Source organism: Bos indicus x Bos taurus, chromosome X (genome assembly GCF_003369695.1).
Source record: "Bos indicus x Bos taurus breed Angus x Brahman F1 hybrid chromosome X, Bos_hybrid_MaternalHap_v2.0, whole genome shotgun sequence".
Classification (NCBI taxonomy): Eukaryota; Metazoa; Chordata; class Mammalia; order Artiodactyla; family Bovidae; genus Bos; species Bos indicus x Bos taurus.
The window spans coordinates 84487515-84513884 of NC_040105.1; the positions used below are offsets into that span (position 1 = coordinate 84487515).

Sequence of the window (26370 nt, forward strand, 5' to 3'; positions counted from 1 at the left end):
AAAAGAGATCAGTCCTGGGTGTTCTTTGGAATGAATGATGCTAAAGCTGAAACTCCAGTACTTTGGCTACCTCATACGAAGAGTTGACTCATTGGAAAAGACTGATGCTGGGAGGGATTGGGGGCAGGAGGAGAAGGGGACGACAGAGGATGAGATGGCTGGATGGCATAACTGACTCGATGGACATGAGTTTGAGTGAACTCCCTGAGTTGGTGATGGACAGGGAGGCCTTGTGTGCTGTGATTCATGGGGTTGCAAAGAGTCGGACATGACTGAGCAACTGAACTGACTGACTGACAGACAGACAAAAAACACAAATCTGGAATTTACAGAATAGTTTTCAATCATTCTACACAAATGGGGTATTACAATGTTTGATTCACATATTGCTTGTTTTTTAAGCTCAGACATCTACTAGAAGCAGATAGCCAACACTTTCCCTTACTATTATTAGCATGCATGCCTGCTAAGTTGCTTCATTTGTGTTTGACTCTGTGTGATGCCACGGACTGTAGCTTGCCAGGCTCCTCCGTCTATGGGATTCTCCAAGCAAGAACACTGGAGTGGGTTGCCATGCCCTTCTCCAGGGGATCTTCCTGACCCAGGGATCGAACCTGCAAGCTCTTAAGCCTCCTGCATTGGCAGGCAGGTTCTTTACCACTAGAGCCACCTGAGAAGCCCAACAATTATTAGCACAAAGTAATAAAGCCACTGTCTACATTAACACCTCCAATGGAAAATTTCTGAGATCATTAATGAACATATATATATATACACACACACACACACATATATAGAATGTTTTGTTCCAGGCACTAGCTAAGCACACAATTTTTACATTATAAATAAAACAGATACAGAAAACAAATCCAACAAATTCGTTTCAAGCGGACACTATCCAGATTAAGAAAGAAAAGTTTGCCAGCCATTTCAGAAACATTCCATACACTCCATCACAATCACCAGTCTTGAGTGCTGTATGCTAAGTTGCTTCAGTCATGTCCAATCCTCTGCAACCCTATGGACTGTAGCCTGCCAGGCTCCTCTGACCATGGGATTCTCCAGGCAGGAATACTGGAGGGGGTTGCCATGTTCTCCTTCAGGTTATCTTCCCCACCCAGGGATCAAACTCTTGTTTCTGCCATCTCCTGCATTGGCAGGCAGGTTCTTTACCACTAGTGCCAGCTGGGAAGCCACTACCACTCTCCTACCCAACTATAATCAATCATTATCCTGGCTTTCATAGTAATCACTTTGTATTTTTAAGCATTTTGTCACCCAAATATGCATCCCTAAGGAAGTTTTTAAAAATTGAGATCCTGAATATCTTTCAATCTTTTGGTCCTTTTTCCATCCCTGTCATTTCAACTTTTCTTTCAAGGAACCCTTGACTTATTGAATTTCCCAGTCTAGATTGTGCTGATTACATACTCACTGTGCATTTCAACATGTTCTTGTCTTTCCCGTAAATAGGCAACTAGATCCAGAAGACTAGATCAGACTCAAGATTGATTCCTTAATAGTCTATAGGTAACATCTCACTATCTTTGCAGTCTTAACAAAAATTGCTGTTTAATGTGCATCCATTCAGTCAGTAAGGACTGCAAGATGAGCATATTCTGCCACTTTTTTTTTTTTACTGATCAGAATACTAATATATAGAAATACTTCCCCTCATCTACTACTTGGTAATCCCAGTAGGAAAGTTCATATAAGAAAGGTAGGATAAATACTTGATTCTTTCACTATACTGTCCAGTTTTCAGGAAAGCAAAATTATTTCATATCTTGAGAACCAATTTTTTCAGTTATATATACATATTTCAGATTATTTTCTATTATATGTTATTACAAGATATTGAATAGAGTTCCCTGTGCTATACAGTAAATCCTTGGTTTTTTTCATCTATTTTATGTATAGTTATTTGTATCTGTTAATCACAAGGGAATCAATTTCAAAAATATCATCAGGAACTTTTAAATATATTTGATATGTCCCAACCTATTACAATGATCATTATTCAAGCTCAAACTGTTGCATCTCTGGCCAGTGAGAACCTCTCTAAGATGGCTCGAGTTCTTTTGACATGATCCCAGTACTCTTTGGTAGCCTCCTTGCCATCTAGCATGACAAGATGATCCAGGCTCATCTTGAACATTTCCTGCCCAAACCTGGAACCAGAAATTTCTCCACATAGCTATTTGCTTTGAAGTGAGAAATGGTATTTCAGTGTCACAAACTGAATGCTAAAGATACTCGTGGTTTCTAGGCCTTTTCAGTAGACAGAGCTAGGAAATAAATTTAAAGCTAAAATACTTCAAGTTCATATTGATATTTCCAATTCAAATGTGATATAATACCATAAAAGTTTTTCCTTAGCCTTTTTAGTATATATCTGTATTAACTTTCTTCCATACTGAGACCTGGTGTGCAAGGACACAGGGGATAAAATTGGAATATCCCATATTCATGTATTGTAGCTGACATTATAGTCTCTGAATAATAAGTATAGATTGCTATACAAAACCTGATGTGTTTATTGAAAGCATTAAAAAAAGCTTGGCATATTGTCTCTCAATTCTGCTGTTTTTAAAAATAGCTATACTATATCTACATTGTTCAAACATAAGGCTTTTACATAGTGTATCATCAACCTCTCAGCCTTTATTTTGTGTAAATACATATTTAATATTCACAATCAAGTCTTATGTTGATGTCTCTGTTTTGGTGGTCTAAAAGTCAAAATTCATTCTTCAATACTTTGTCCATCCAATACAACTTTCCTTGACAGAAATATTCTGTATCTGCACTGTCCAATACAGTGCACTAGCCACATGTGGCTTCGAGCACTTGGTATGTGGTTAGTGTGACTGAGCAACAGAAGATTTATTTTACTTAATAGTAATTATTAAAGTGTCCTATGTGGCTAGTGATTACCTTGCTTGAAAGCGTATCTTTAGTAGATTTTTCAAGAAGTACTCATGAGAACAATATTATCTGAATTCTTATATATTACCCTTTAAGCCTGAAAATGTTTGGTTGGATATAAAATCTTTGGTTCACGTATCCTTTCATTAAATGTCACTCCATTTTCTTCTAGCTGAAGCACTGCTGTCAAAGTTGGATGATTATCATTTTATTTCCTTTATACTCCATAGGCTCTTTTATCATTTTATTTCCTTTATACTCCATAGATAAACAAAGCACTTTCTTTAAGTCCAGTTGTTTTACTAGAATATGCTGGTGTTGGTTGTTCTGCCTCAGTATTCTCAGTTATGCTGAGTGCTGTTTCAGTATGTGTTTCTGAAGTTTTTTTTAAGTCAGGAAAATTTTCTGAATTGTAAATTTTAGTACTCTTTTCCCTTACGTTGGTTTTCTTCTTCAGAACTTCTATCAGTGCTGGATATCCTTTGCCTAACTTCAATATGTCACTTTTGAGTCTTTCTCTTCATTGTTTTTTCATTTTAGATTTACCCCCTTTTACATCTTTCTCTTAAAGCATTATCTATTGTATATACTCGGTCATGTTTTTTGTAGTTTAGTCTTCACTACCAAAATGACTTTCTTCCATTTCTAATACTTTTCTGAGTTCTTTCACCTCCTCTGAATTTTTCTAATCCTGATTTATTATGTTTTAATATTTTGTATTATTTTATTAATGTCTTTATCTCATTTTGAAAAAGTTCTGTTTAGTGTACACATTTATGACATGCTTTTTACTGTCTACAGGGATATCATCATTTTCCCTTAAAACACCTCTGTATATGTTTACGTAGGGCTTTCCTTTCATTAATTTTTATGTGAAATTATTTTTCACAGACTCTGGAAGGAGATGGAATACAAGAAAGCTCTTCTAACTTCATATGGCTCTCAACTGCTTTTTATATAGCACTTAAAATATGACTACTTTCTAGTATTCCTTGGCTCTGTTCTTCACAACTTCAGTCTGGACCTGCTCTTTTCCCTATCCTCATCAGTTCTGATTCTACTCCCAGGAGTTTCTCCCCAGTGAGGAATACTATCCCAAAAGGTAGTCCTGCCAAGGTCAGTTTTGAGAGTTCTTAGCGGCCAAACTGTTCCAAAGCCCTTCAGTCCCTTTACTGTGTACCCAAAGCACTCACCGAGTATTGGAGAGGTCAAATCCCTTCCCAGTCTTAGCTGCTCCTTCCAAATTGGCTGCCCCACTTTTCAGTGAATTCTTATTAGCTCTTTCAGGGTTCTTCTGTTCTCAGGTTCATCAGACAACATCCCCAGTGCTTCCGTCTTCTTGCTCCCATATAGACCCTGACAGCATGCAGGTCTCGTGCTTGGTGGTTTGTCCCCTACCTGCTTAAATTTTAAGGCTCATGGGCAGACCTTGTCACCTAGTTTTGTTGTTAAGCATTGTCCAATGGGTTCTGATTTTGCTATTTCCATTTTTATTTGGTGACACAGACTGAAAAGCTATGCTGTGGTTGCCAGCACTTTCCCAGAATTTTGAGAATTTTAAACTATATTAACTCAATGAAATTTTGACAACTTCATAAACTGGTACTATGAGTACCTCCAAGTTTACAGGTAAGAAAGATTCAATAACTTCTCTAAAGTTACATAGCTGGTAAGTTGTAAAACCAAGATTCTAACCTAGATCTCTTAAGTTCTAGAGCCAAACTTTTCATTCTGTAAGAGTGTGAAACACCTCTAGCTTAATTTTAGCATAATAAAACAACTCAAAATTTGAAAAACTAGTACAAGTCCTCTAAATTTTCAATGGGGTAGCAAAATGATAGCTATGAAATCATATCAAAGTCAAATTTACAAGAAAAAAAATTCAAACCCTCTCAAATCTCATGGATTCAACTATAGAACATACATTATTAGTAGGTTAAACAAACTTAATACTGGAGATTCAAGTAATTTTATCCAATCACTAGAATTGCTGTATGTGCATGTCCATGAATAGAAAAAGAGGTTTCCAAAGTAAGCAACCACTAATAACCTACCTGGCCTGCCTTGTGTAGGTGGAGATACAAATAGAGGCTGTATAGCATTCTGTGAGGAAACTGAAGTGGTACTACTAGCTTGATTAGCGGCTGCACAGTTAGGTAAGACTGGAGCTGGAACATTATTGGCACAGGAAGCTGCAACTGCTGCAGAATTTACCATCACCTGTAAGTGTGGAAGAAATTTTAGAACTCTAAGTTTGGTTTCTCAAATAATATTAGTCTCTTATCTGATCCTAAATTTCAGGAAATAGTATTCTGATAACACCAAGAAGTCAATCTTCATGTAAACCTAATATAGGAAGGTTATTTCTTTTAGAAGATCCCAGATTACTTTGAGAGCTTTACATTTTTAATATTTTTCTGGAAAGGTAATACATTATTATTATTCAAAAACCAAGTATAAACGTGTATATACAATGAAAAATTTCCCTCCAACCCTTGTCTTCTATCTGCTTAGCTCCTCTCTTAACAAACAAGTAACCTCTGGGTTTCTTGAATATTATCCAGAAATTTACACTGCATTTTTAACATGCATATATATTTCCCCATACAAAAACACTTAAAAAAAGTGTTCTTTCCTTTTTTAAAAAAAACTTCATAAGACTGCAATTTGCTTTTCTGATTAGGCCACAGCACCCAATACAGGGCTGTGCACAGAGAGATGTTCAATAAATGATAATAGCTTCTTCTTCATGAATACCATCCTTACTTGCAGTCTCCATTTTCTTATTACCCATTGCAATGTGTTTGCTACCCTCTCTGGTTCTCAGAAATTATATTCAAAGTCACAGTGATTTCCATGACAACAAGTGATAGTAGACTCTTTTTAGTCCTTATGTTGCTTGACCGCTTGGCAGCAACTGACACAACTATTCATTGAAATATTTTCTTCCTGGACTTCCATAATACATTCTCCTGCTTTCCTCCCTCCTTGGCTATTCCTTCTCTACCCATTTTTTAAATGGTGATACACAGGCTCTGTTCTAGAAGTTCTTCTCAATCTCTTCCTTTTCCCAGGATGATCATACTAACTCCTATGGTTTCAGCTACCTTTTTGATGCCAGCTCCCCATTCTATAGGAAAGCTTTACATTTTAATTTTCAGGAAATGACACGGACTTGACAGGTAACTGACATTAACTTATTCATTATATAAGAGGTTCAGAGTAGATAGACTATGAATAGCTTAGTGTCAGCACGTAGAAAAGTGTCTGGAACAGTAGATGATCAATAAATTTGTTAATAAATTTACTAAATACTGTGCCAGGTACCAGGAAGTACAAGAATACTTAAAATATGAATATAAGCAGCTTCTTTGAAGTATGATGAAGGGAAAAGAGAACAAAAAGAAAAAATTCATTTTCCCCTGCTCAGGCCACTTCAACTAACTGCAAAGTAAAAAAAGATTACCTTCTGGGGGTAGTTGTACGAGGTAACTGTGTCCTGAGGAGGCATAGAACATGGTCTTCTAGCCTGAAGAGACTTTAATGAATACACAAATACAAATACGGGGAAATCAAGAAATTAAACAATACACCAATAAAAGATCTGCTTTGTTTTAATATCTCCTAAAATTAAGTGAAACTGATCTGTCCTAAAAGTATTCAGATTTGGAAGTGACTACTATGATAACACTCCAAAAGGCATCACTGTAGTGCCTGACTAAGGTGACTGTTCTATTAGGTTGGTGCAGATGTAACTGCGGTTTCAGGCTGTGAATTTTAAATCATTGTAAGTACGCTCAAACACATCTTTATTAATAAAAATAGGAACCATTACAATCAACACATTTTTGCCAATGAGACATAAGCTTGCTTATTCTTTTAGTGTAAAAACCTGTGCTTTGGGATTTGACAAACTCTGGAAAACACTTTCTGCATCCTACTGGTTGTGCAAGTGTTTTCCCTGCAAAATGTCAATATGCTTGAAGAAGTGGTAGTCAGTCAGCAAGAGGTCAGGTGAGTATGGGAGATGAGGTAAAGCTTCATAGCCCAATTCATTCATCTTTTTAAGTGCTGGTTGTGCAACATGTGGTTGGGCACTGTCATGGAGAATGCAGCCCTTTCTGTTGACTGATGCCAGCTGCAGGCATTGCAGTTTGCAGTGTATCTCATTGATTTTCTGAGCATACTTCTCAGATGTAATGGTTTTGCAGGGATTCATAAAATTATAGTGTGTCAGACTGGCAGCAGACCACCAAACAGTGACCATGACCTTTTCTTGGTGCAAGTTTGGCTTTGGGGAGTGCTTTGGAGTTTCTTATTGTTCCAACCGCTGAGCTGGTCATCGCCAGTTGTATAAAATCCACTTTTCATTACATATCACAATCCAATCAAGAAATGGTTTGCTGTTGTTGGACAGAGTAAGAGAAGATGACACTTCCAATGATTTTTTTTTAATTTCAGATCAGCTCACAAAGCACCCACTTATCAAGCTTTTTCACCTTTCCAATTTGCTTCAAATGCCAAATGACCACAGAATGGTTGACATGGAGTTCTTCAGCAGCTTCTTGGATTGTTTTAAGAGGATCAGCTTCAATGATTGCTCTCAATTGGTTCTTGTCAACTTCCGATGGCCGGCCACTATACTCCTCATCTTGAAGGCTCCCAACTACTTTGCAAAACTTGTTGAACCACCACTGCACTGTATGCTCCTTAGCAGTTCCTGGGTCAAATTCATTGTTGTTGCAAGTTGTCTCTGCTGCTTTACAATCCATTTTGAACTCGAATAAGAAAATCACTCAAATTTACTTTTTGTCTAACATCATTTCCACAGTCTAAAATGAAAAATAAACTGTACATAACAAGTCATTAGCAAAAAAAAAAAAAAACTGAGAAATGCACATTAAAATAATGTATAACACAACCAGATTTATTTAAGAATGTATTCCAGTACAAAGGCAAATTTCAACAACACAAAAACCGCAATTACTTTTGCACTAACCTAATATTTCCTACTGTAGAAATCTTGATCATATCCAAGTCTAGTCGCAATGCAGATACTAAAATGTAATGGAGGACTGTAATTTAAACACTTTCTCAGTGTCTTCTCTTGCCATAAAAACCTCAAAATCACTAGCACCAGGAACAGTGTTGCTAAAAGAAAGATGTCCATCTAAAGATACAGCTAGGAACAAGGGTGGATAACTGGTCAGATGCATCCTACAAGCAGGATGTAGTATAACCCAAACATCATTCTCCTTTGGTTCAAGACCTTGTCTTTGTGAAAGCAAAAATGATTTTAAAGCACTCAGGATTATGCATGACAGATTGTCATGACAGGAAAATAAACTAGCAGCAGAAACTGGTACTCATAGTAAGAACACAGAAGAAATCAGGGGAAGTAATTAGAGAAACCAAGAGGAACCACAAAGTGACAAAGACAAGCACAACTTAATGTCAACCTAAAGAGTGAACATTTCAAAAGTTTGGTTTCAAGTACAGCACAAAGTGAAAGTGTTAGTAACTCAGTTATGTCCAATTCTTTGCCACCCCATAGACTGTAGCCGGCCAGGCTCCCCTAATCCTCAGAATTCTCCAGGCAAGAATACTGAATGGGCTGCCATTCCTTTCTCCAGGGGATCTTCCCGACCCAGGGATCAAACTCTGGTCTCGGGAAGCCCCAAGTGCAAACCAAATACCTGCCAAAAAGTGAACTCAGCCCTGGCTCAGAAGGCCCAGTGTGAATTCCAAACAATTCTAGAGAAGGATTTAGGTGAGACTTAGGCGTGAAAGTAAGAAAAATAAATGCTGTGGTTAGAAGAAGAGTCTGTGCCTGGAAATCTTTAAGTCCTGCAGAGGTCCTCTCCTCTCAGAATGCTGTGGAAAATTACTTAGAAACTTGGTGACTGGGGCTTGGGAGCAGAACACATCATGAAGAGATTGAAATCTACTGGGGATGTATGATAAAGTAAGTTCAGAACAAAAAGGAAGATGTAACAAATGAAATTAAAGAGACAAAAAGAAAATGTCTACTGTCATTCCTGAAGGTGAGATTTTTCACTTGCCTTTTCAACTTGGGTGGCTATTTCAAGAAATGGTATAAAAAGCATGTGATACTGAGAATAGTAATGACAGAGGGAAGGGAAAAACTATTTCTCTAGCAGGGACAAAGGAAGGGAAGGAGAAATAATGGGAAGAGAATTATATATTACAGTTTTCTTTACCTTCCTAAGATGTACTGCCTAAACAGTAAAAACAAAAATTAAGTACATGAAGCTATCAAAGTTTAAATTAATCACAGAGAACAGAAGGTAGTCATTCAACTTCTTCACAGATATTCCAATTCTCCTCCTAGGTACATGGGTATGTTGCTCTTCCTGGCCTCATCTAGTTAGGTATGGCCTTGTGGTTTGGACAATGACATATGAGCAGAAATATTGATACCCAGTGTTTAATTTCCTTATCTTCAGCTCTGCAAGATGACTATGAAAGTACATGGTCCATCAGCTTGGGTTCTTGAGTGACTCTGATGAACAAAAGCCTGCTACCAACATGCACTGGACCTATAAAATTAGCAAGAACAACTGTGTTAAGCTGCTGAGATTTGGGGGGAGTGCTGCCACAGCATAACTTAGCTTGACCAAAACAGTAACTGGTAACTAAAATTAGGGTGCTGCTGTAACAGAAACTTGACTTAGAGAAGATTATGAACTTGTAGCTCTTAAGGGAGGAGGTTTAGGAAACAGAACATTAATTTTGTGTTTTGATTACTGCTGGCAGATTTTAGCAAGGTATTTTAAAATGTGTAAGGAAAAGTAGTTTTTAGGCAGTAATGAAAGGGAATAGAATCCTTGAATACTGGGACTTTTAGGGTTTGAAGAGGTAACTGCTTCAAATCAAAACTGTACAAGATAAAATTGATAAATATTTTGAACAACAAAGAGAAGTTAAAAGCTGGCCTTGAAGCAAGACTCAAATCTAAAATATGACTGCACTAAGGTATCTCAAACCAGGAGTACAATTAAGGATATAACATCCAGTTAGTCCTTGCACTTGGACAAAATGGCTCATGGGAAAAGTATTCAAAGGTTATGACTCTTCTATCAGTGATTGATAAGCTCAAGGTATTTGCACTCAAGTAGAGAAACAGGGATAAGAATGTGAAGGAATGTGTGTCTTCATCACTCAGCTGTGTCTGACTCTTTGTGACCCATGTACTGTAGTCCATCAGGTTCCTCTGTCCATGGGATTTTCCAGGCAAGAATACTGGAGTGGGTTGCCATTTCCTCCTCTAGGGGAATCTTCCCAACCCAGCGTAGAACCTGTGTCTCCTGCATTGTAGGTGTATTCTTTACCCACTGAGTCATGAAAGGAATAAGAATTCAAAGAATTATAGCAAATCTAATGTCAGTATGGCTACTGGCACATGAAACTAACAGGAAGGAATCAGAGAAGCTGTACAATAAATCAATCACACAGCCAAAGAAACCATGAGCAGAACTAAAACTATCCAATTGAGATTAAAAACCAGCCTTGGGCTCTCAATTTCCTATGAGTAAGAAGCAGTGTGGGGAAGCTGCTCAGCTGTCAACAAGGATTATTCTCCAATGCCTACTTCAAACATGGCCAAGGAAGGGCTGTGGCATAATCAAGAGCCCCAGTAAAGAATTAACCAGGGAGCTTTTCCAGGCAACAGTCCCAATGCCCAGGATGGGGGCCCTCAAAATGTCTGTCCAGCATGATGTCAGAAATGCTACAGGCCAGTAACTGTTTCTCCCATTCTCCCTGGATCCGATGGGAATTTCAATTGCAAGTTTTTAGTCCCTGCTATACCATTGTAAATTGGGTATGTAGGGGGTAAATAACTTTGTATCTTTGGTTTTAGGCCTCCAGATCAAGAGGAACCACATCTGGACCCAATACAAAGAGTACTACACATTTTTCAGAAACCTTGGGCTCTGAGTTTAATCACACTGAAGGAGATTTTAAGGTTGCCTCCTTTGAGGTGGAAGGAAGTAATTGGTCTGTGTGAGGGAGTTTCGTTAAATGTTGTAATCCTTAGTGCTATTAAAATATTTCCAAGTTTTTGACTTCCAGGCACAGAGAAGTTAAGAGTCTCAAGGGAAATATGCTCAGTCCAATTTAAAGAAATGGAAAAGTAATACGTGTCACCTCCACATGGAAGCTGTAAGAGCCAGTGCACCATTCACTACCTTTTGTTTCCTGTCTTACCAATCATGAATGGAGCTTCCATCAGCCTAAGCCCCTAAGCAGAGCCCTCCTGAGCCCTCCACTACGCAAGTAGCAGAAATAAACTTTTGCTAAATTAAGTACCTGAGATTAATGACCCATGACAAAATCCTCTAAAAAAATCACTGCCAATGTTCAAATTTCCTCTTGTATCAACACATATTAGGAACATCTAGGATAATTTCTAGAAAAATGTGATCTTAGATGAGCTAATTTCTGGGTCTCAATTTCTTCATCTACAAAATCAGAATGATACCCTAATACCTCATAGGACTATTCTGACTTAAACACATTTAAGTGCATAGCTCCTAGAACAGTGCTCTAGTACACAGGAGCTATATGTGTTTGAGATTATAATTAAATACCTACCAAGTTTGCAGTAGATTCAGCTGTGCTATAAACACCTGAAGTGTCATAGTCTGGTTCTAGAAGATATAACCAAAGTACAATAATGAGCATTATTTTATAGTTTGAAATTTTATAAATAATGAATATCAGATCTCACTGACCTGAAGGATAAATATAATCTTCATGATATCCCCCTAGGAAAAAAAGACAGAAAAAGTGCATTTATGTAGAGCTTTTTGCTCAGCAGTATCCGATGGCCAGCACTTGCTTTTTCTCAAGTTTTGTGGGTACATGTTCAAAACTAAAATGTACACATTCTTGAAATAAGTGATTTAAAGCTTTCATACTAGTCAACAGATATTAGTCAGACTGGCTATAAACAGCACAAATTTCTCCTTTGAAAGTTCCCTTGGTTCTTAAAAGTTCAGGCAGACGTGAAAAACCCAGCTCTGTCCAATTCTGGCAGTAGATTATGGTGATTAACTTCACTGGCTCTGGAGTTAGGACTGTCTAGATTTGAATCTTGAATAACTGTATCACTTTAGGCAGGTTATTTAATTTCTGTGTCTTCATTTCTTCATTGTAAAACAGGGATAATAGTACCTAGCTCATAGTGGGGTGAAAAGAACATAGTATGATGCTCGACATATAGGAAATGGTGATTATAAAGTAATGTGACTAAAATAACCAATAGGTTGCTTAGGTGAACGTTAAAGGAATATGTCATACCTCATCTGTTTTTCAGCCTGATACAGGTATATAATACCTTGAAAATCAGTTTGTTGTCAGAAGATTGCTTAGAGGACTGAAGTACTTTTCTGTAAGACTGCTATATCATTGAAATTCAGAGAAAATCAACCTTCAGTTGGACTGCTTTCCACCAAATAAAACCACAAAGGTCAAAAGTGGATTTGATTCTTAAACATGTCACTTATCAAATACATATGCAGGCAGCTCCTCCAGAAAACAGGATTTAAGGTGAGAAAAAATACTTGGTTACTCTAAATATGCCACTATAGGTGAACAGTACATCTGAAGGTACCCACCACGCTAAAAGAAATAGACAAAGGGTCATCCTGAGTAAAAGAGCCAGAAATACGCATACATAAGCACAGGCATACATATGCATGTACAAATTCTTCAAAGATCATTCTTGGGCTAGATATGTTGTCATTAAATTCTTTAAAATATCTATTTTCTTCATCATAAATAGCAGCAAGAAGAATATAACAAGAAAAGACGCTGACCAGTAAGTCAAATCATTCAGAACACCTCATACCTCCTTAATCCACCCAATTCCTCCAGAAGTGTTTCAGTAGGCGTATATCATTTTACAGAAAAAGTTAATAAAAAAAAAAGCACATTTCACAATGCAAGGCACTCCTAACAACTATTAACAGTGTGAGTCAGATAAAACCAAGTTCAAAACTGATCTCTGCCAGTCACAAAGGACCACATATTGCATGAATCCTTTTATATGAAATATCCAGAACAGGCAAATCCATTAAGACAGAAAGCAGACTGATGGCTACCTATGACTGGTGGCAGGGAAGGGGATGCTGGGGGGATAATGGGGACTGACCACTAATAGGTAAAAGTGTTAGTCGCTCGGTCGTGTCTGACTCTTTATGACTCCCTAGGCTGTGGCCTCTCAGGCTCCTCTGTCCATGGAATTCTCCAGGCAAGAATACTGGAGTGGGTTTCCAGTCCCTTCTCCAGGGGATCTTCCCAACCCAAGAACTGAACCCAGGTCTCCTGCATCACAGGCAGATCCTCTACTGTTTGAGCCACTAGTGAAGTGAAAGTCATTCAGTCATGTCCGACACTTTGGACCCCATGGACTATACAGTCCATGGAATTCTCCAGGCCAAAATACTGGAGTGGGTAGCCTTTCCTTTCTCCAAGGGATCTTTCCAACCCAGGGATCGAACCCAGGTCTCCTGCACTGTAGGTGGATTCTTTAACAGTTGAGCCACTAGGGAAGGCCACTAATGGGTACAGGGTTTCTTTTTCTAAAATTGACTGTGATGATGTATGCAACTTCATGTCAGAGAAGGCAATGGCAACCCACTCCAGTACTCTTGCCTGGAAAATCCCATGGATGGAGGAGCCTGGTGGGCTGCAGTCCATGGGGTCACTAGGAGTCGGACACGACTGAGCGACTTCACTTTCACTTTTCACTTTCATGCATTGGAGAAGGAAACGGCAACCCACTCCAGTGTTCTTGGGAGCCTGGTAGGCTGCCATCTCTGGGGTTGCACAGAGTCGGACACGACTGAAGCGACTTAGCAGTAGCAGCATGCAACTTCATGACTATACTAAAAGCCACCATTTACACTTTAAACACTGAATTGTACATGTTAGGTAAAGTGTACAAATGTGTAAGTTACATCTAAGTAAAGCTGTTATAAGTAATTAAATCTCTGCCATTTACCAAGTATCTGATTTTGGCTATGTCATTTTCCCTCTGAATCTCAGTTTCCTCATATATAAAACAAAGATACACATTCCTCAGAGGGACAAAGTATTATATTAAATTTTAAATATAATTGCTTAGTACAGTATATGGCCATTAGAACTCAATGAATAGTAATGTTTATAGATCAAATATATTTCTTCAGGAAAAGAAATTATTTCATAGCAGTCTTGTAAAATAACAATCACAGGAAAATCTAAAATAATTATACAAATGGTATGGACAACATGAACAGTTGCTTACTAACAAAGAATAGATATTTCCAATACTGAAATCTCACCAAATCAAAACTCACTGAAGACCTATCAGAGAACTGAACATTTTAACAATGTAGTGGCTTTACAGAAATAGAAGTCTGTCTTTCTGAAAAATATCAAGACATCTTCAAAATCTAGCAAGCTCTGATAACAAGAACTGATAACTTTCAAAATGAGCTGCCAGAACGGAGGGGGACCCTTTCCAAACCAAAACTTTAGCCCTGTTGTGCTCATACCACAAGAATCATCTTTTTAAAAAAATACTGAACTGTAACTGACTCACCACTGTCACTCTGGCCATCACCCTCCTCTGAATTCAAAGGCTGTTTGCCTGAGCTATGTCCTCGCCTTGCAACACAGTATCTCGAAGAAGCAGGAACCATTGTAGAGGGCCCTCCATGATTCTGTACCAAAGAGATACACACAAACACAATGTCCCTATATAGTCAGAGAAAAAGCTACAAATATTTTAAATGTACTTGAGAATCAAAAATATGTGAGGAAGTAATGATCAAGAAAACAGAAAAATTTAGCCCATACTTATATAGGCAAGTCCACCTCTACGCCTCTTCTGTAAGGACAGCTTAAAAAATTCCCCTAATTTTTAAAAGTTCTAAGATGAAAACTCATGTTTTCCAGGAAGGGCTTTATTTGGTAATTTGCAAAGTAGCTAAAATTTATCCACATTACCTTTACTTAAAAAAAATAAAAGAGAAAAAAATAAGTAGCTTTGTGAGTAAAACTTTGAACTACTTACAGGTAAAGCTGGATAAGCAGTTTCATCCCCTTCTTCAACTTCATAAAAAGTAATGGTTTCTTCCAAGCCCCTGGGCATTTCTGGAGCAAAGCTAAACTGGCACTCCTTATTCATACAATGCATCTGGCGGTGACTACGTCTAAAGGAACTTAAGTTTGCAGAATGAGAAGGGGATAAAAAGATAAAATATGATACTAACTTGTTTCTAAATTTCTAAATACTAGTTCAAACGCCTCTATGTTGACACTTTAAAAATATTAGTCCATATATTTATTGCATAGCAATAAAGTCAGACTCACTCATTTTCTCTAACCTTCCACATTTAAAGTTCACTTACCGAGATCTATAGAAGTTGTCATAGCTCTGGCAGCACCTTTTACCCGGACCAGGGTAAAAACCGACTTTAGGGCCTGCCATGTTGTGCCTGTTTATAAAGCGAGAAGAATCCCTAAGAATAACGGGGGAAAAAACAGAACTCTTATTTACTAGTGCTTGAGCAGTCAGTCTTTGTAGTTAAATAGAATTAACATATCTGTCTAAAAACAATCAAATAGAAAGAGCTTTGCTTTCCTCACTACTGGCATTAGGCCTATCCATTGTTTTTAATTGAAGTATAGCTGATTTACAATGTTGTATTAATTCCTGCTGTAAAGTGATTCAGTTATATATATATATATACATATATATATATATACATATACACACACACACACACATACATTCTTTTTTCCTATTCTTTTCCATTACAGATCGGCCTATTCATTATTGATAGATTCAGTGCCATATACATGGCACTCTCAGCCTGATGGCATTCTATCTTCTAGCAACTGCTTCATATTCTCCTAGACTGTGAGAATACGAGTCTTCCATAAGTTTGCCAAGAATTTAAGTATACATCATTTCCATTCTCTATGTCCCTTCAGGTAGAGATTATAAGAGAAATTTAAACTATTAAGATATTTCTAAGTTCTACCGTAATTCTGCCCAGGAATTATTTCCAATGTCTAAACAGAGACGTACATTATCTTCAAAGTTAGTTAAGACCTACCTGGGCATCCCATATCCCCGACCTTGTCTCTGAGATGAATGTTGAGGATGAAAATGTTCATTAGACATAACATTGCCAGCTGTCTGTGAGTAGTGCATTGGAGGGCCATGCCCATAATGCATACTGTGCTGAAGCCTGGGTGGGAGAAGGGGTTCTGCCCTGCTGTAAGCCATAGTCATATAAACCTCTTTCCCTCTAACTTTCTTGAACATCTTCTTCCGTTGCTTCATGTCCATCTCTGACATAGCTTTCAAGAAAACAAAGCAGTAAGCAATAAGCTTCATAACCAATGCAAAAGGTCCAAGGTATCCCACAAATGTCTAGAACACTCAGATGTTTTTCTAGGAAATCCATATGAATACAGGGGAAGAAATTTCTGTATTTTCAAAGGATGTACTAGAAAAAAAAAAAAAAAAAAGGATGTACTAGGTGTTCCTTTTGGAAGGGCAAAACGAACAAGTAACTTCTGTATCGATGGACATCTCAGCACCATCTTTAGTACAGGCAACTTTTGTCTTCGAAACAGTTAGTCATTCCATTTCCTATGTTACTATTATCCAAGAAATTATGCCTATTAATATCTCTGGTTGCTTCCATGAGATGCTTTCCTAGTTCTTTGAGAAATCTTTTCAGGTTTTAGAGCTTAAAGTCCACCCCAGCTTAAGCTAAACAAAGTCACCTACACAGTAGTTCTCACCCAGGGACGGTTTTGCCCCTTTCCTCCTTGTGGCACATTTGGCAATGTCTGGAGACATTTTTGGTTGTCATAACTTGGAGAAGAATGCTGCTGGCATATAGTGAGTTGAGGCCAGGGATGCTGCCAAGCATCCTACAATGCATAGGACAGCTCCCTGCAACAAAGTATTATCCATCCCAAAACTTCAGTAGTGTCAAAGGAGGAACTCTAAACCAGGATAAGACTTGAGTTACAGCTTTAAAAATAAGTGCAATTTAGATAAGTACAAGAAGAGGAAAATAATAAAACTTTCAGTATACAAACCTATTTCTGGGATATAGCCCCCAGAAATTTTCTGGTAACTTCTTCCTTTCCTACTGGGCATAGCATTCCAGGCAGGAACAGGTGTCACTTGGGTAACTGGTTTTAAGTCAACTAGTGGAACAACATGCCTTAAAGGTAGAGATAACAACATGAAGCCACTGCAAAACAGTCAATTCTCATTTTATACACATCCCTCCTGCTTCATTTTCAAGTGTTTTCTACTTAAACCTGTAACCCCTAGCCTCCTTATTGAAGTTTTCTTTGTACATTAGAAAACTAAGAGCAGTTTGTATAAATTCATAGCTGTTTATAGCACATATCACATTAAGTAGGAAAGATTGTGGTAGACTAGTTTACAAATAATTGTTGCCTCTCCTTGGAGAAGGATTATATTTTCTCACCCCACTGACTTTAGGCTTAATTATGTAACGTATTTTGGCCAGTAAAATGTGAGCATATGCTTTAAAAGTCAGCACATGGTTTGTCATGTTTTCATTTTCCACCTGCCTGTGATCATGGCAGTATATGTCTGGATAGAGCCCTTGTCAACCTGGGCCCCTTTGTTGACCTACTATAAACATGCTAAATGAGAAAGAAATGAACTCTAAGTTTGCTGAGAGTCTGGTTGTTAGGGCAGCACAGCCTAGTTTAATGGTTCTCAAAGTGTACCAACAGCATTAGTATCACCTGGAAACTTTTTACAAGTTCAAAGTCTTGGACCCCATCACAAACTTACTAAATCAAACTTTGGGGACAGAGCTCATCAATCTGAATTTTAACAAACTCTCCATGTAATTCTGGGGTATGTTAAAGTTTGAGAACGAATGGACTAGCCTAATTTGATATTGGCAGAGGCTCAGTTAGCAAACTAGCTTTCAAATTAGTATAAATTTATATCAGAATTTTGTTGTTCTTAATATTTCTAATAAGTTGGCTATTACCTAGGATTTCAAAACTTATGCATAGACTTACTGAAATTTCATACTTCATCACATGCTTTTACAATTCAAAATAAGTCATCTTAGGCCAGATATAACTTTGTTCTCTTACTAGCATCCTGGTAATTCTCAATTTAAGACTATAAAAAGGCATCAAGAGCCAAAGATTTTAGTTAATTCAACAAATTATTATATTCTTACTTTTCTGCCAGCTCTTCAATGAAGACTGTTACTGAACTGTTTTCATTTCCAACTTCCTGAATATGAGCATTATAATATCTTCCACCTGATTCCAAGCGAACCTGAAAGAGGGGAAGAGACAGTAAGAACACATCTAGTCTTGAGTCTATCAGCAGATCTGGCTTTTGCTAAGCAAAAATACTTCTTCTCCTGAAATGGAGTTCAGTATCTACTTATTAAAGCAGCTGATAATAAACACTGCCAGTCCAGTTCAATGGAGGCAGCACAAGCTGAAAAAGCTTTACACTTCACATATAATCACAAGTTTGTAATTAAAACCTAACATAAACATTAATTAGTTTTGTTAATCACATATTAATGACTAAAACCACAATCTCAGAAAAGCAAATTACTGATTCTTTAAAGAAGAAACTAACCTGACATTTGTCTCCCAAATAGTACTGTCTCCCAGCATACTCCATATAATCAGATTTTTGAAGTTCTATTAAAAGAAAATGAAGATTCAAGCTCAACTGAACTGGTTCCTTTCCTATTTTACAACAGTTCATTTTCTAATTTGTTTTTACCACAGTGTTTTTGACAATGCTACCAACCCCTATAATCTAAAATCTGTAGGGAAAATGTCCTGAAGCAGGGTTCCCCAACCTCCGGGATCTAATGCCTGATGATCTGAGGTGGAGCTGATGTAATAATAAAAATAAAGTGCACAATACATGTAACATGCTTGAACCATCCCAAAACCATTCCCCTCCCGGTCCATGGAAAAACTGTCTTCCATGAAATCAGTCCCTAGTGACAAAAAGGTGGGGGACCACTGTCCTGAAAGGTCTCTCCATCACTCTTAACAGGTTATTACTGTGGTTAATTTAAGGAGATTTGCCAGAATAGTTCTGTGCTATAAGACACAAATAAGTGGAAACTTAGAGGTTGTAATCTTAGAATTAGTCATACACCAATAAGGTTCAATTTGAAAGTAACACTTCAATTTTTTTTAAGAAAATAAAAAAAAAAAGAAAAAGAAAGACTATGCAGCTGCTTCAAAGCAATACAGTTTTCCCCTGAACAACATGGGTTTGAACTGCAGGGATCCACTCATATGTAGATTTTTTTCAATAGTACTACAAATACTGAGGTTGGTTGAATCTGAGGATGTGGAACTGTGGATACAGAGGAATTGGGAATACTGAGGGCAGATTACAAATTATATCTGGATTTTCAACCGCTTGGAGGATCAGTGACCCTAACCTTCATGTTGTTCAAGGGTCAACTGTATTTTTAGCCATTTATTGTGTTCTACAAGGTATTAATCTCATTCTAGATTATTAACCATACCTAGGCTCACCACCAAGGTCCAAGGAGTTGAATACGAAACATTAAAGGCTACACTGATGGCAGAACTTTAAGACGTAATTTGATCAACTTAGTTATAAGGAGAGAGAAACAATTACCTATTTCAAGGGTTGGCAAATTTTCTCTGTAAAAAGCTAGATGATAAATATTTTAAAGAATGTAGGCCATACAGACTCTGTTGCAACTATTTAAATCTGTCATAAAACCTTATGGTCACTGAGAATTGAATATAATTTTCATGTGTCACAACATATTGTTCTTTTAATTTTTCCCTGCCACTTAAAAATAGAAAACCATTCTTAGTTCATGGACCATAAAAAAACAGGTAGCAGATTGGATTTGACTCACATGTCACAGTTTGCTAACACTTGACCTAGTCATCTATCATCCATCTTAACATATTAAACTTAAGTGGAACTTATATCCACTTACAATTCTGGTACTCTTAAAGTTATCTAAAGACAGAGTCTTTGCAAAGTTGAAGTCCCTGATGAACATCACACTCTAAAAGATCCCTCACCAATTCTATCCCTATTTGCTTCCTCCTTTGGACTTAAATCATGTATTGAGTAGGCTAAAAGTACCATATAAACATATAAACGTGTTTTTTATAACCATGGTTTGAAAACATCTCTTATTTAAAAAGAATTTGCAAAATTGTTCTCCTAGATCTGCCAGGATTCAAAAATATCCTGTTATTTCATTACCTTTTCTGCTGTCCAACCAAACATCAAATTCTACATTACGATAGATTTCTGGATCCAGGGCTTTGAGCACCTTATAGGGGAAGAGCATCTTTGATGGATTTTCTGGAGACTAAAACAAAAATAATCATGCTACAACTCACCATCCTTAAGTCTTCCTTCTATGAAGAAGGAAGAAATAAGGTTCTTTTCCTTTTTATAAAACTATGTACATATAGGCCTTTCCTTCTTTATTAAAAGAAATTAAATCCACGATAACTTTTACTGTGTATTTTAAAAAGCAGGAGTCTAAATAAGTAATATGCAGAAATCTAAAAGGTTATAGATGACAGAAGGGAAATGTTTTCTAAAGCATCCAATAACTCAGGACATATATTAACCAATGCAACACAGACAAGAATTAAAGATTCAGTCAGGGCTATTCAACAAGTCTCATCTTGATATACACACAGAGGTGCAAGTGTTTCTGTACCCTAAAGTCAACTGGACAAATCTGAAAACTACTTCGTTTTGATCAAAATCTGTTACAATTTCCAAAGAATTAGCTTTTTCTTCTGCTTTCCTAGAATGTCATGGTATTCCATACTGTTTCCAAATTACCAGTACTTGAGGGCATACACAAAGATTGTTTTAGTAATATTTGCCCTATTTAACTAGTCTCAAACTGAAGGTCTGCTTGATTTTAGACCTATACAGATGGTAAAATTCCCCTTGCTTCTCTAACTAGGATTACTGTCTATTTTTTTTTTTTTTGAGTAAAACAGGAATAAACATTATTCTCTTTAATGACAAAAAGAAACCTTAGCAACAGAAGATTGACTGCAAACCAAATATCCACTAGGTTTCTAATATTACTTTAACTTGAAAACAACAGCTTCTGAAATTTCTGAAGTGTTCAGAGTAAGCTTTGGAAAAAAATTACAACTCCATAAGAATAAAAATTAAGAGAACATTAAGCACACATTTTACATTTTCAGATCAAGACTTCCACAAAGGAAAACATCAGCTCCTCCCCCACCCTATATAACTAAAATGGACCATCTGACCTTTACTAGTTTAACTTATAATATTGCAAACCAAGATTATGAAAATTATTTGCCCTAGAAGATCTCAAACCTTTGTTTCGTCTGTTCCTTGATTGTACCCCTCTGGTATATTTTCAACATTGCAGCAGGCACCCCACTCTTCAGTCCTAATTGAAAAGATTTAGAACAAAGAGCTTTATATAAATGCAGTAGCTAAGCAGTCTTAAGTTTAATGACTATACCACCACCTAGTGGTAAAGTAGTTCAATTCTAAAAATGAGGCAAATATTTTTTTCAGCCCAACATCCCAACATTGTGCTTCTTTTTCTTAAAGTACGTGCTACTTACACCTTCTGTATTTCACCCCTCCTGTGGGGAAAAAATCTTAAGATGGTCCCTATGGTCCCCACCTACTGGTGTTCACATGCTTGTACGATTCCCCTCTAAGCCTGCATCTAACCAATAGACAGGATGTATATCATTATATACATGATGTATAGTATTCTTGCCTTGAGAACCCCATGAAGAGTATGAAAAGGCAAAAAGATAGGTCACTGAAACATGAACTCCTCAGATCAGTTGGTGCCCAATATGCTACTAGAGATGAGCGGAGAAATAACTGCAGAAAGAATGAAGAGACAGAACCAAAGCAAAAACAACACCCAGCTGTGGATGTGACTGGTGATAGAAGCAAAGTCCAATGCTGTAAAGAGCAATATTGCATAGGAACCTGGAATGTTAGGTCCATGAATCAAGGCAAATTGGAAGCAGTCAAACACAGGAGATGGCAAGATGTGAACGTCGACATTTTAGGAATCAGCGAACTACAATGGACTGGAATGGGTGAATTTAACTCAGATGACCATTATATCTACTACTGCGGGCAGGAATCCCTCAGAAGAAATGGAGTAGCCATCATGGTCAACAAAAGAATCCGAAGTGTTTTTGGATGTAATCTCAAAAACAACAGAATGATCTCTGTTCATTTAAAAGGCAAACCATTCAATATCATGGTTATCCAAGCCTACGCCCCAACCACTAACACTAAAGAAGCTGAAGTTGAACAGTTCTATGAAGACCTACAAGACCTTTTAGAACTAACACCCAAAAAAGATGTCCTTTTCATTATAGGGGACTGAAATGCAAAAGTAGGAAGTCAAGAAACCTGGAGTAACAGGCAAATTTGGCCTTAGAGTACAGAATGAAGCAGGGCAAAGGCTAATAGAATTTTGCCAAGGGAACACACTGGTCATAGCAAACACCCTCTTCCAACAACACAAGAGAAGACTCTACACATGGACATCACCAGATGGCCAACATCGAAATCAGATTGGTTATATTCTTTGCAGCCAAAGATGGAGAAGCTCTACACGGTCAGCAAAAACAAGACCAGGAGCTGACTGTGGCTTAGATCATGAACTCCTTATTGTCAAATTCAGACTTAAATTGAAGAAAGTAGGGAAACCCACTAGACCACTCAGGTATAACCTAAATCAAATCCCTTATGATTATACAGTGAAAGTGAGAAATAGATTTAAGGGAATAGATCTGATAGAGTGCCTAATGAATTATGGACAGAGGTGTGTGACACTGTATTGTAGACAGGGATAAAGACCATCCCCATGGAAAAGAAATGCAAAAAAAAAAAAAAACCAAAATGGATGTCTGAGGAGGCCTTACAAATAGTTATGAAGAGAAGAGAAGTGAAAAGCAAAGGAGAAAAGGAAAGATATAAGCATATGAATGCAGAGTTCCAAAGAATAGCAAGGAGAGATAAGAAAGCCTTCCTCAGCAATCAGTGTGAAGAAACAGAGAATAACAATAGAATGGGAAAGACTAGAGATCTCTTCAAGAAAATTAGAGATACCAAGGGAACATTTCATGCAAAGATAGGCTCAATAAAGGACAGAAATGGTATGGACCTAACAGAAGCAGAAGATATTAAGAAGAGGTGGCAGGAATACACAGAAGAACTGTACAAAAAAGATCTTCATGACCAAGATAATCACGATGGTGTGATCACTCAACTAGAGCCAGACATCCTGGAATGTGAAGTCAAGTGAGCCTTAGGAAACAACACTACAAAGCTAGTGGAGGTGATGGAATTCCAGTTGAGCTATTTCAAATCCTAAAAGATGATGCTGTGCAAGTGCTGCATTCAATACACCAGCAAATTTGGAAAACTCAGCAGTGGCCACAGGACACGAAAAGGTCAGTTTTCATTTCAATCCCGAAGAAGGGCAATGCCAAAGAATGTTCAAACTACCACACAATTGCATTCATCTCACATGCTAGCAAAGTAATGATCAAAATTCTCCAAGCCAGGCTTCAATAGTACATAAAATGTGAACTTCCAGAGGCTCAACTTGGACTTAGAAAAGGCAGAGGAACCAGAGTTCAAATTGCCAACATCTGTTGGATCATAGAAAAAGCAAGAGAATTCCAGGAAAACATCTATTTCTACTTTATTGATTACACCAAAGCCTTTGATTGTGTAGACCACAACAAACTGTGGAAAATTCTTAAAGAGATGAGAATACCAGACCACCTGACCTGCCTCCTGAGAAATCTGTATGCAGGTCAGGAAGCAACAGTTAGAACTGGACATCGAACAACAGACTGGTTCCAAATAGGAAAAGGAGTACGTCAAGGCTGTATATTGTCACCCTGCTTATTTAACTTATATGCAGAGTACATCATGAGAAACACTGGGTTGGATGAAGCACAAGCTGGAATCAAGACTGCCAGGAGAAATATCAATAACATCAGATATGCAGATGACACCACCCTTATGGCAGAAAGTGAAGAAGAACTAAAGACCCTCTTGATGAAAGTGAAAGAGGAGAGTGAAAAGGCTGGCTTAAAACGCAACATTCAGAAAACTAATATGGCATCTGGTCCCATCACTTCTTGGCAAATAGATGGGGAAAAAGTGGCTGACTTTATTTTGGGGGGCTCCAAAATCACTACAGATGGTGACTGCAGCCTTGAAATCAAAAGATGCTTACTCCTTGGAAGGAAAGTTATGACCAACCTAGAGAGCATATTAAAAAGCAGAGACATTACTTTGCCAACAAAGGTCCATCTAGTCAAAGCTATGGTTTTTGCAATAGTCACGTATGGATGTGAGAGTTGGACTATAAAGAAAGCTGAGTGCCGAAGAATTGATGCATTTGAACTGTGATGTTGTGGAAGACTCTTGAGAGTCCCTTGGACTGCAAGGAGATCCAACCACTCCATCATAAAGGAAATCATTCCTGAATGATTGGAAGGACTGATGCTGAAGCTGATACTCCAATACTTTGGCCACCTGATGCAAAGAGCTGACTCCTTTGAAGACCCTGATGCTGGGAAAGATTGAAGGTGGGAGGAGAAGGGGACGACAGAGGATGAGATGGTTGGATGGTATCACCAACTCCATGGACATGAGTTTGGGTAAATTCCGTTAGTTGGTGATGGACAGCGAGGCCTGGCATGCTGCAGTCCATGGGGTTGCAAAGAGTTGGACACGACTGAGTGACTGAATTGAACTGAACTGATATCATTACACTGAATAACAATGTAGTGCCTGTCTTGCTGATCTCTCTCCCTTTTGCTGACTATAAGGAATCAGCCATGTTCACCAACCCCATGCCACAATGAGCTGAGGGTTATCTCTGGTTGTCAACAAAAAGCTGATGTTCTTAGTCCTAGAGCTGCATGGAATTGAATACCACCAAGAACCACCTGGATTTTTCCCCAAAGCTCCAGATGATAACTCAATCTTGATCAAAACCCTCAGTACATTCTTGTGACATCCTAAGCAGAAGACCCAGCTAAGCTGTGCCCAGATTCCTAACCCACATAAGAGCTTAAAACAACATTCTTATCTCATAGTTTAAGTTTGTGGAAATAGTGTTATGTAGCAGAAAATAACTAATACACCTTGCCTTCCTACTACTTTAAGTTTCTGTAGGCCTCGGGTGTTTTTTTTAAATTGGAGGATAATCGCTTTACAATGTTGTGGCGGTCTCTGCCATACACCAATGTGAATCAGTCATAATTTTATATATATATATATGTGTGTGTGTGTGTGTGTGTGTGTGTGTGTATATATATATATACACACCCTCCCTCTTGAACCTCCTTCCCTCCCCCCATTCCACCCCTCTACATCATCACAGAGCACCAGATTGGGCTCCCTGTGTTATACAGCAGCTTCCCGCTAGTTATCTATTTTACGCATTGGTAGCTTATGTATGTCAATGCTACTTTCTCGATTTGTCTGCCCTCTCCTTCCCCGCTGTGTCCACCAGTCTGTTCCCTAAAACTAAGCCTCAAGTTCTTAGGATGAATAATCAGTAAAGCATGAAGCAACTTCTACCCTGATATAAATGGTTGCCACCCCCCACACCCCTAATACAGTCATCTCTTGGTATCCATGGGAGATTGGGTCCAGGACCGCAGGCAGGTACCAAATTCAAGATTCTCAAGTCCCTCAAGCCTTTTATATCCACAGGCTCCACATCTGGATTGGGAGTGCTGACTGTAAGTTTGTTTGTTTAAAAAAAACCTCTTTATCCAAAAAAAGAAAAAACCAAGCATTATACATTCAAGAAATAGAACTGCAAGATAACAAAAAGGTTACATCTGACAAGCATGAAACCTATCTGAATTCCAGACAGAAGAATCAGGAAGAAATATAAGATGACAGCTACTTTATGATCTCAAAGTTTTTGACTTAATCTGTTCAACACAGCTGCTTCCTAAGAGGTCACACAATGTACACTTCTAGTGAGTACCAAAGGCAGACACTCAAAAGTGCCTAAAACTCCCCTTTAGCCTGAGAGATTCTTTTCTGGTAGCTGGATGTATGTGTCAAGTAACCACTATGAACCTCAGTTACCATCTACAAATCGATGTACTGATTTAGAACTAGTTGTTCCCCACCCTCAAGTGTGGTCATGGCCTACCTGTATAGAATATTTGGGTATACTTGCTTAAAAAGTAGATTCCTGGCCCTATTCTGACCTTCAATTTTAAAAAGAGGCCCCAAAATGTGCCTTTCTAAACAACCGCCCTAAGTAATTTGCATATAAGTTTGAGAATCAT

At 37.9% G+C, this 26370-nt stretch overlaps 1 protein-coding gene across 2 annotated transcripts in view; it reads right to left on the bottom strand.

The window, feature by feature from the left end:
- Positions 1-26370, bottom strand: part of LOC113887819 (putative bifunctional UDP-N-acetylglucosamine transferase and deubiquitinase ALG13) — a 59845-nt gene that overhangs the window by 16369 nt on the left and 17106 nt on the right. For both annotated transcript variants that reach the window (XM_027535049.1, XM_027535048.1), the window contains 13 exons: positions 21371-21446; positions 20258-20366; positions 18617-18681; positions 18201-18301; positions 17062-17189; positions 16062-16308; positions 15351-15461; positions 15014-15161; positions 14540-14660; positions 11685-11717; positions 11545-11600; positions 6395-6466; positions 4983-5148 (listed from right to left, as the gene is read on the bottom strand). In XM_027535049.1, coding sequence (XP_027390850.1) covers positions 4983-5148; positions 6395-6466; positions 11545-11600; positions 11685-11717; positions 14540-14660; positions 15014-15161; positions 15351-15461; positions 16062-16308; positions 17062-17189; positions 18201-18301; positions 18617-18681; positions 20258-20366; positions 21371-21446 — 1433 coding nt within the window. The remainder of the gene's footprint in view (positions 1-4982; positions 5149-6394; positions 6467-11544; positions 11601-11684; positions 11718-14539; positions 14661-15013; positions 15162-15350; positions 15462-16061; positions 16309-17061; positions 17190-18200; positions 18302-18616; positions 18682-20257; positions 20367-21370; positions 21447-26370) is intronic.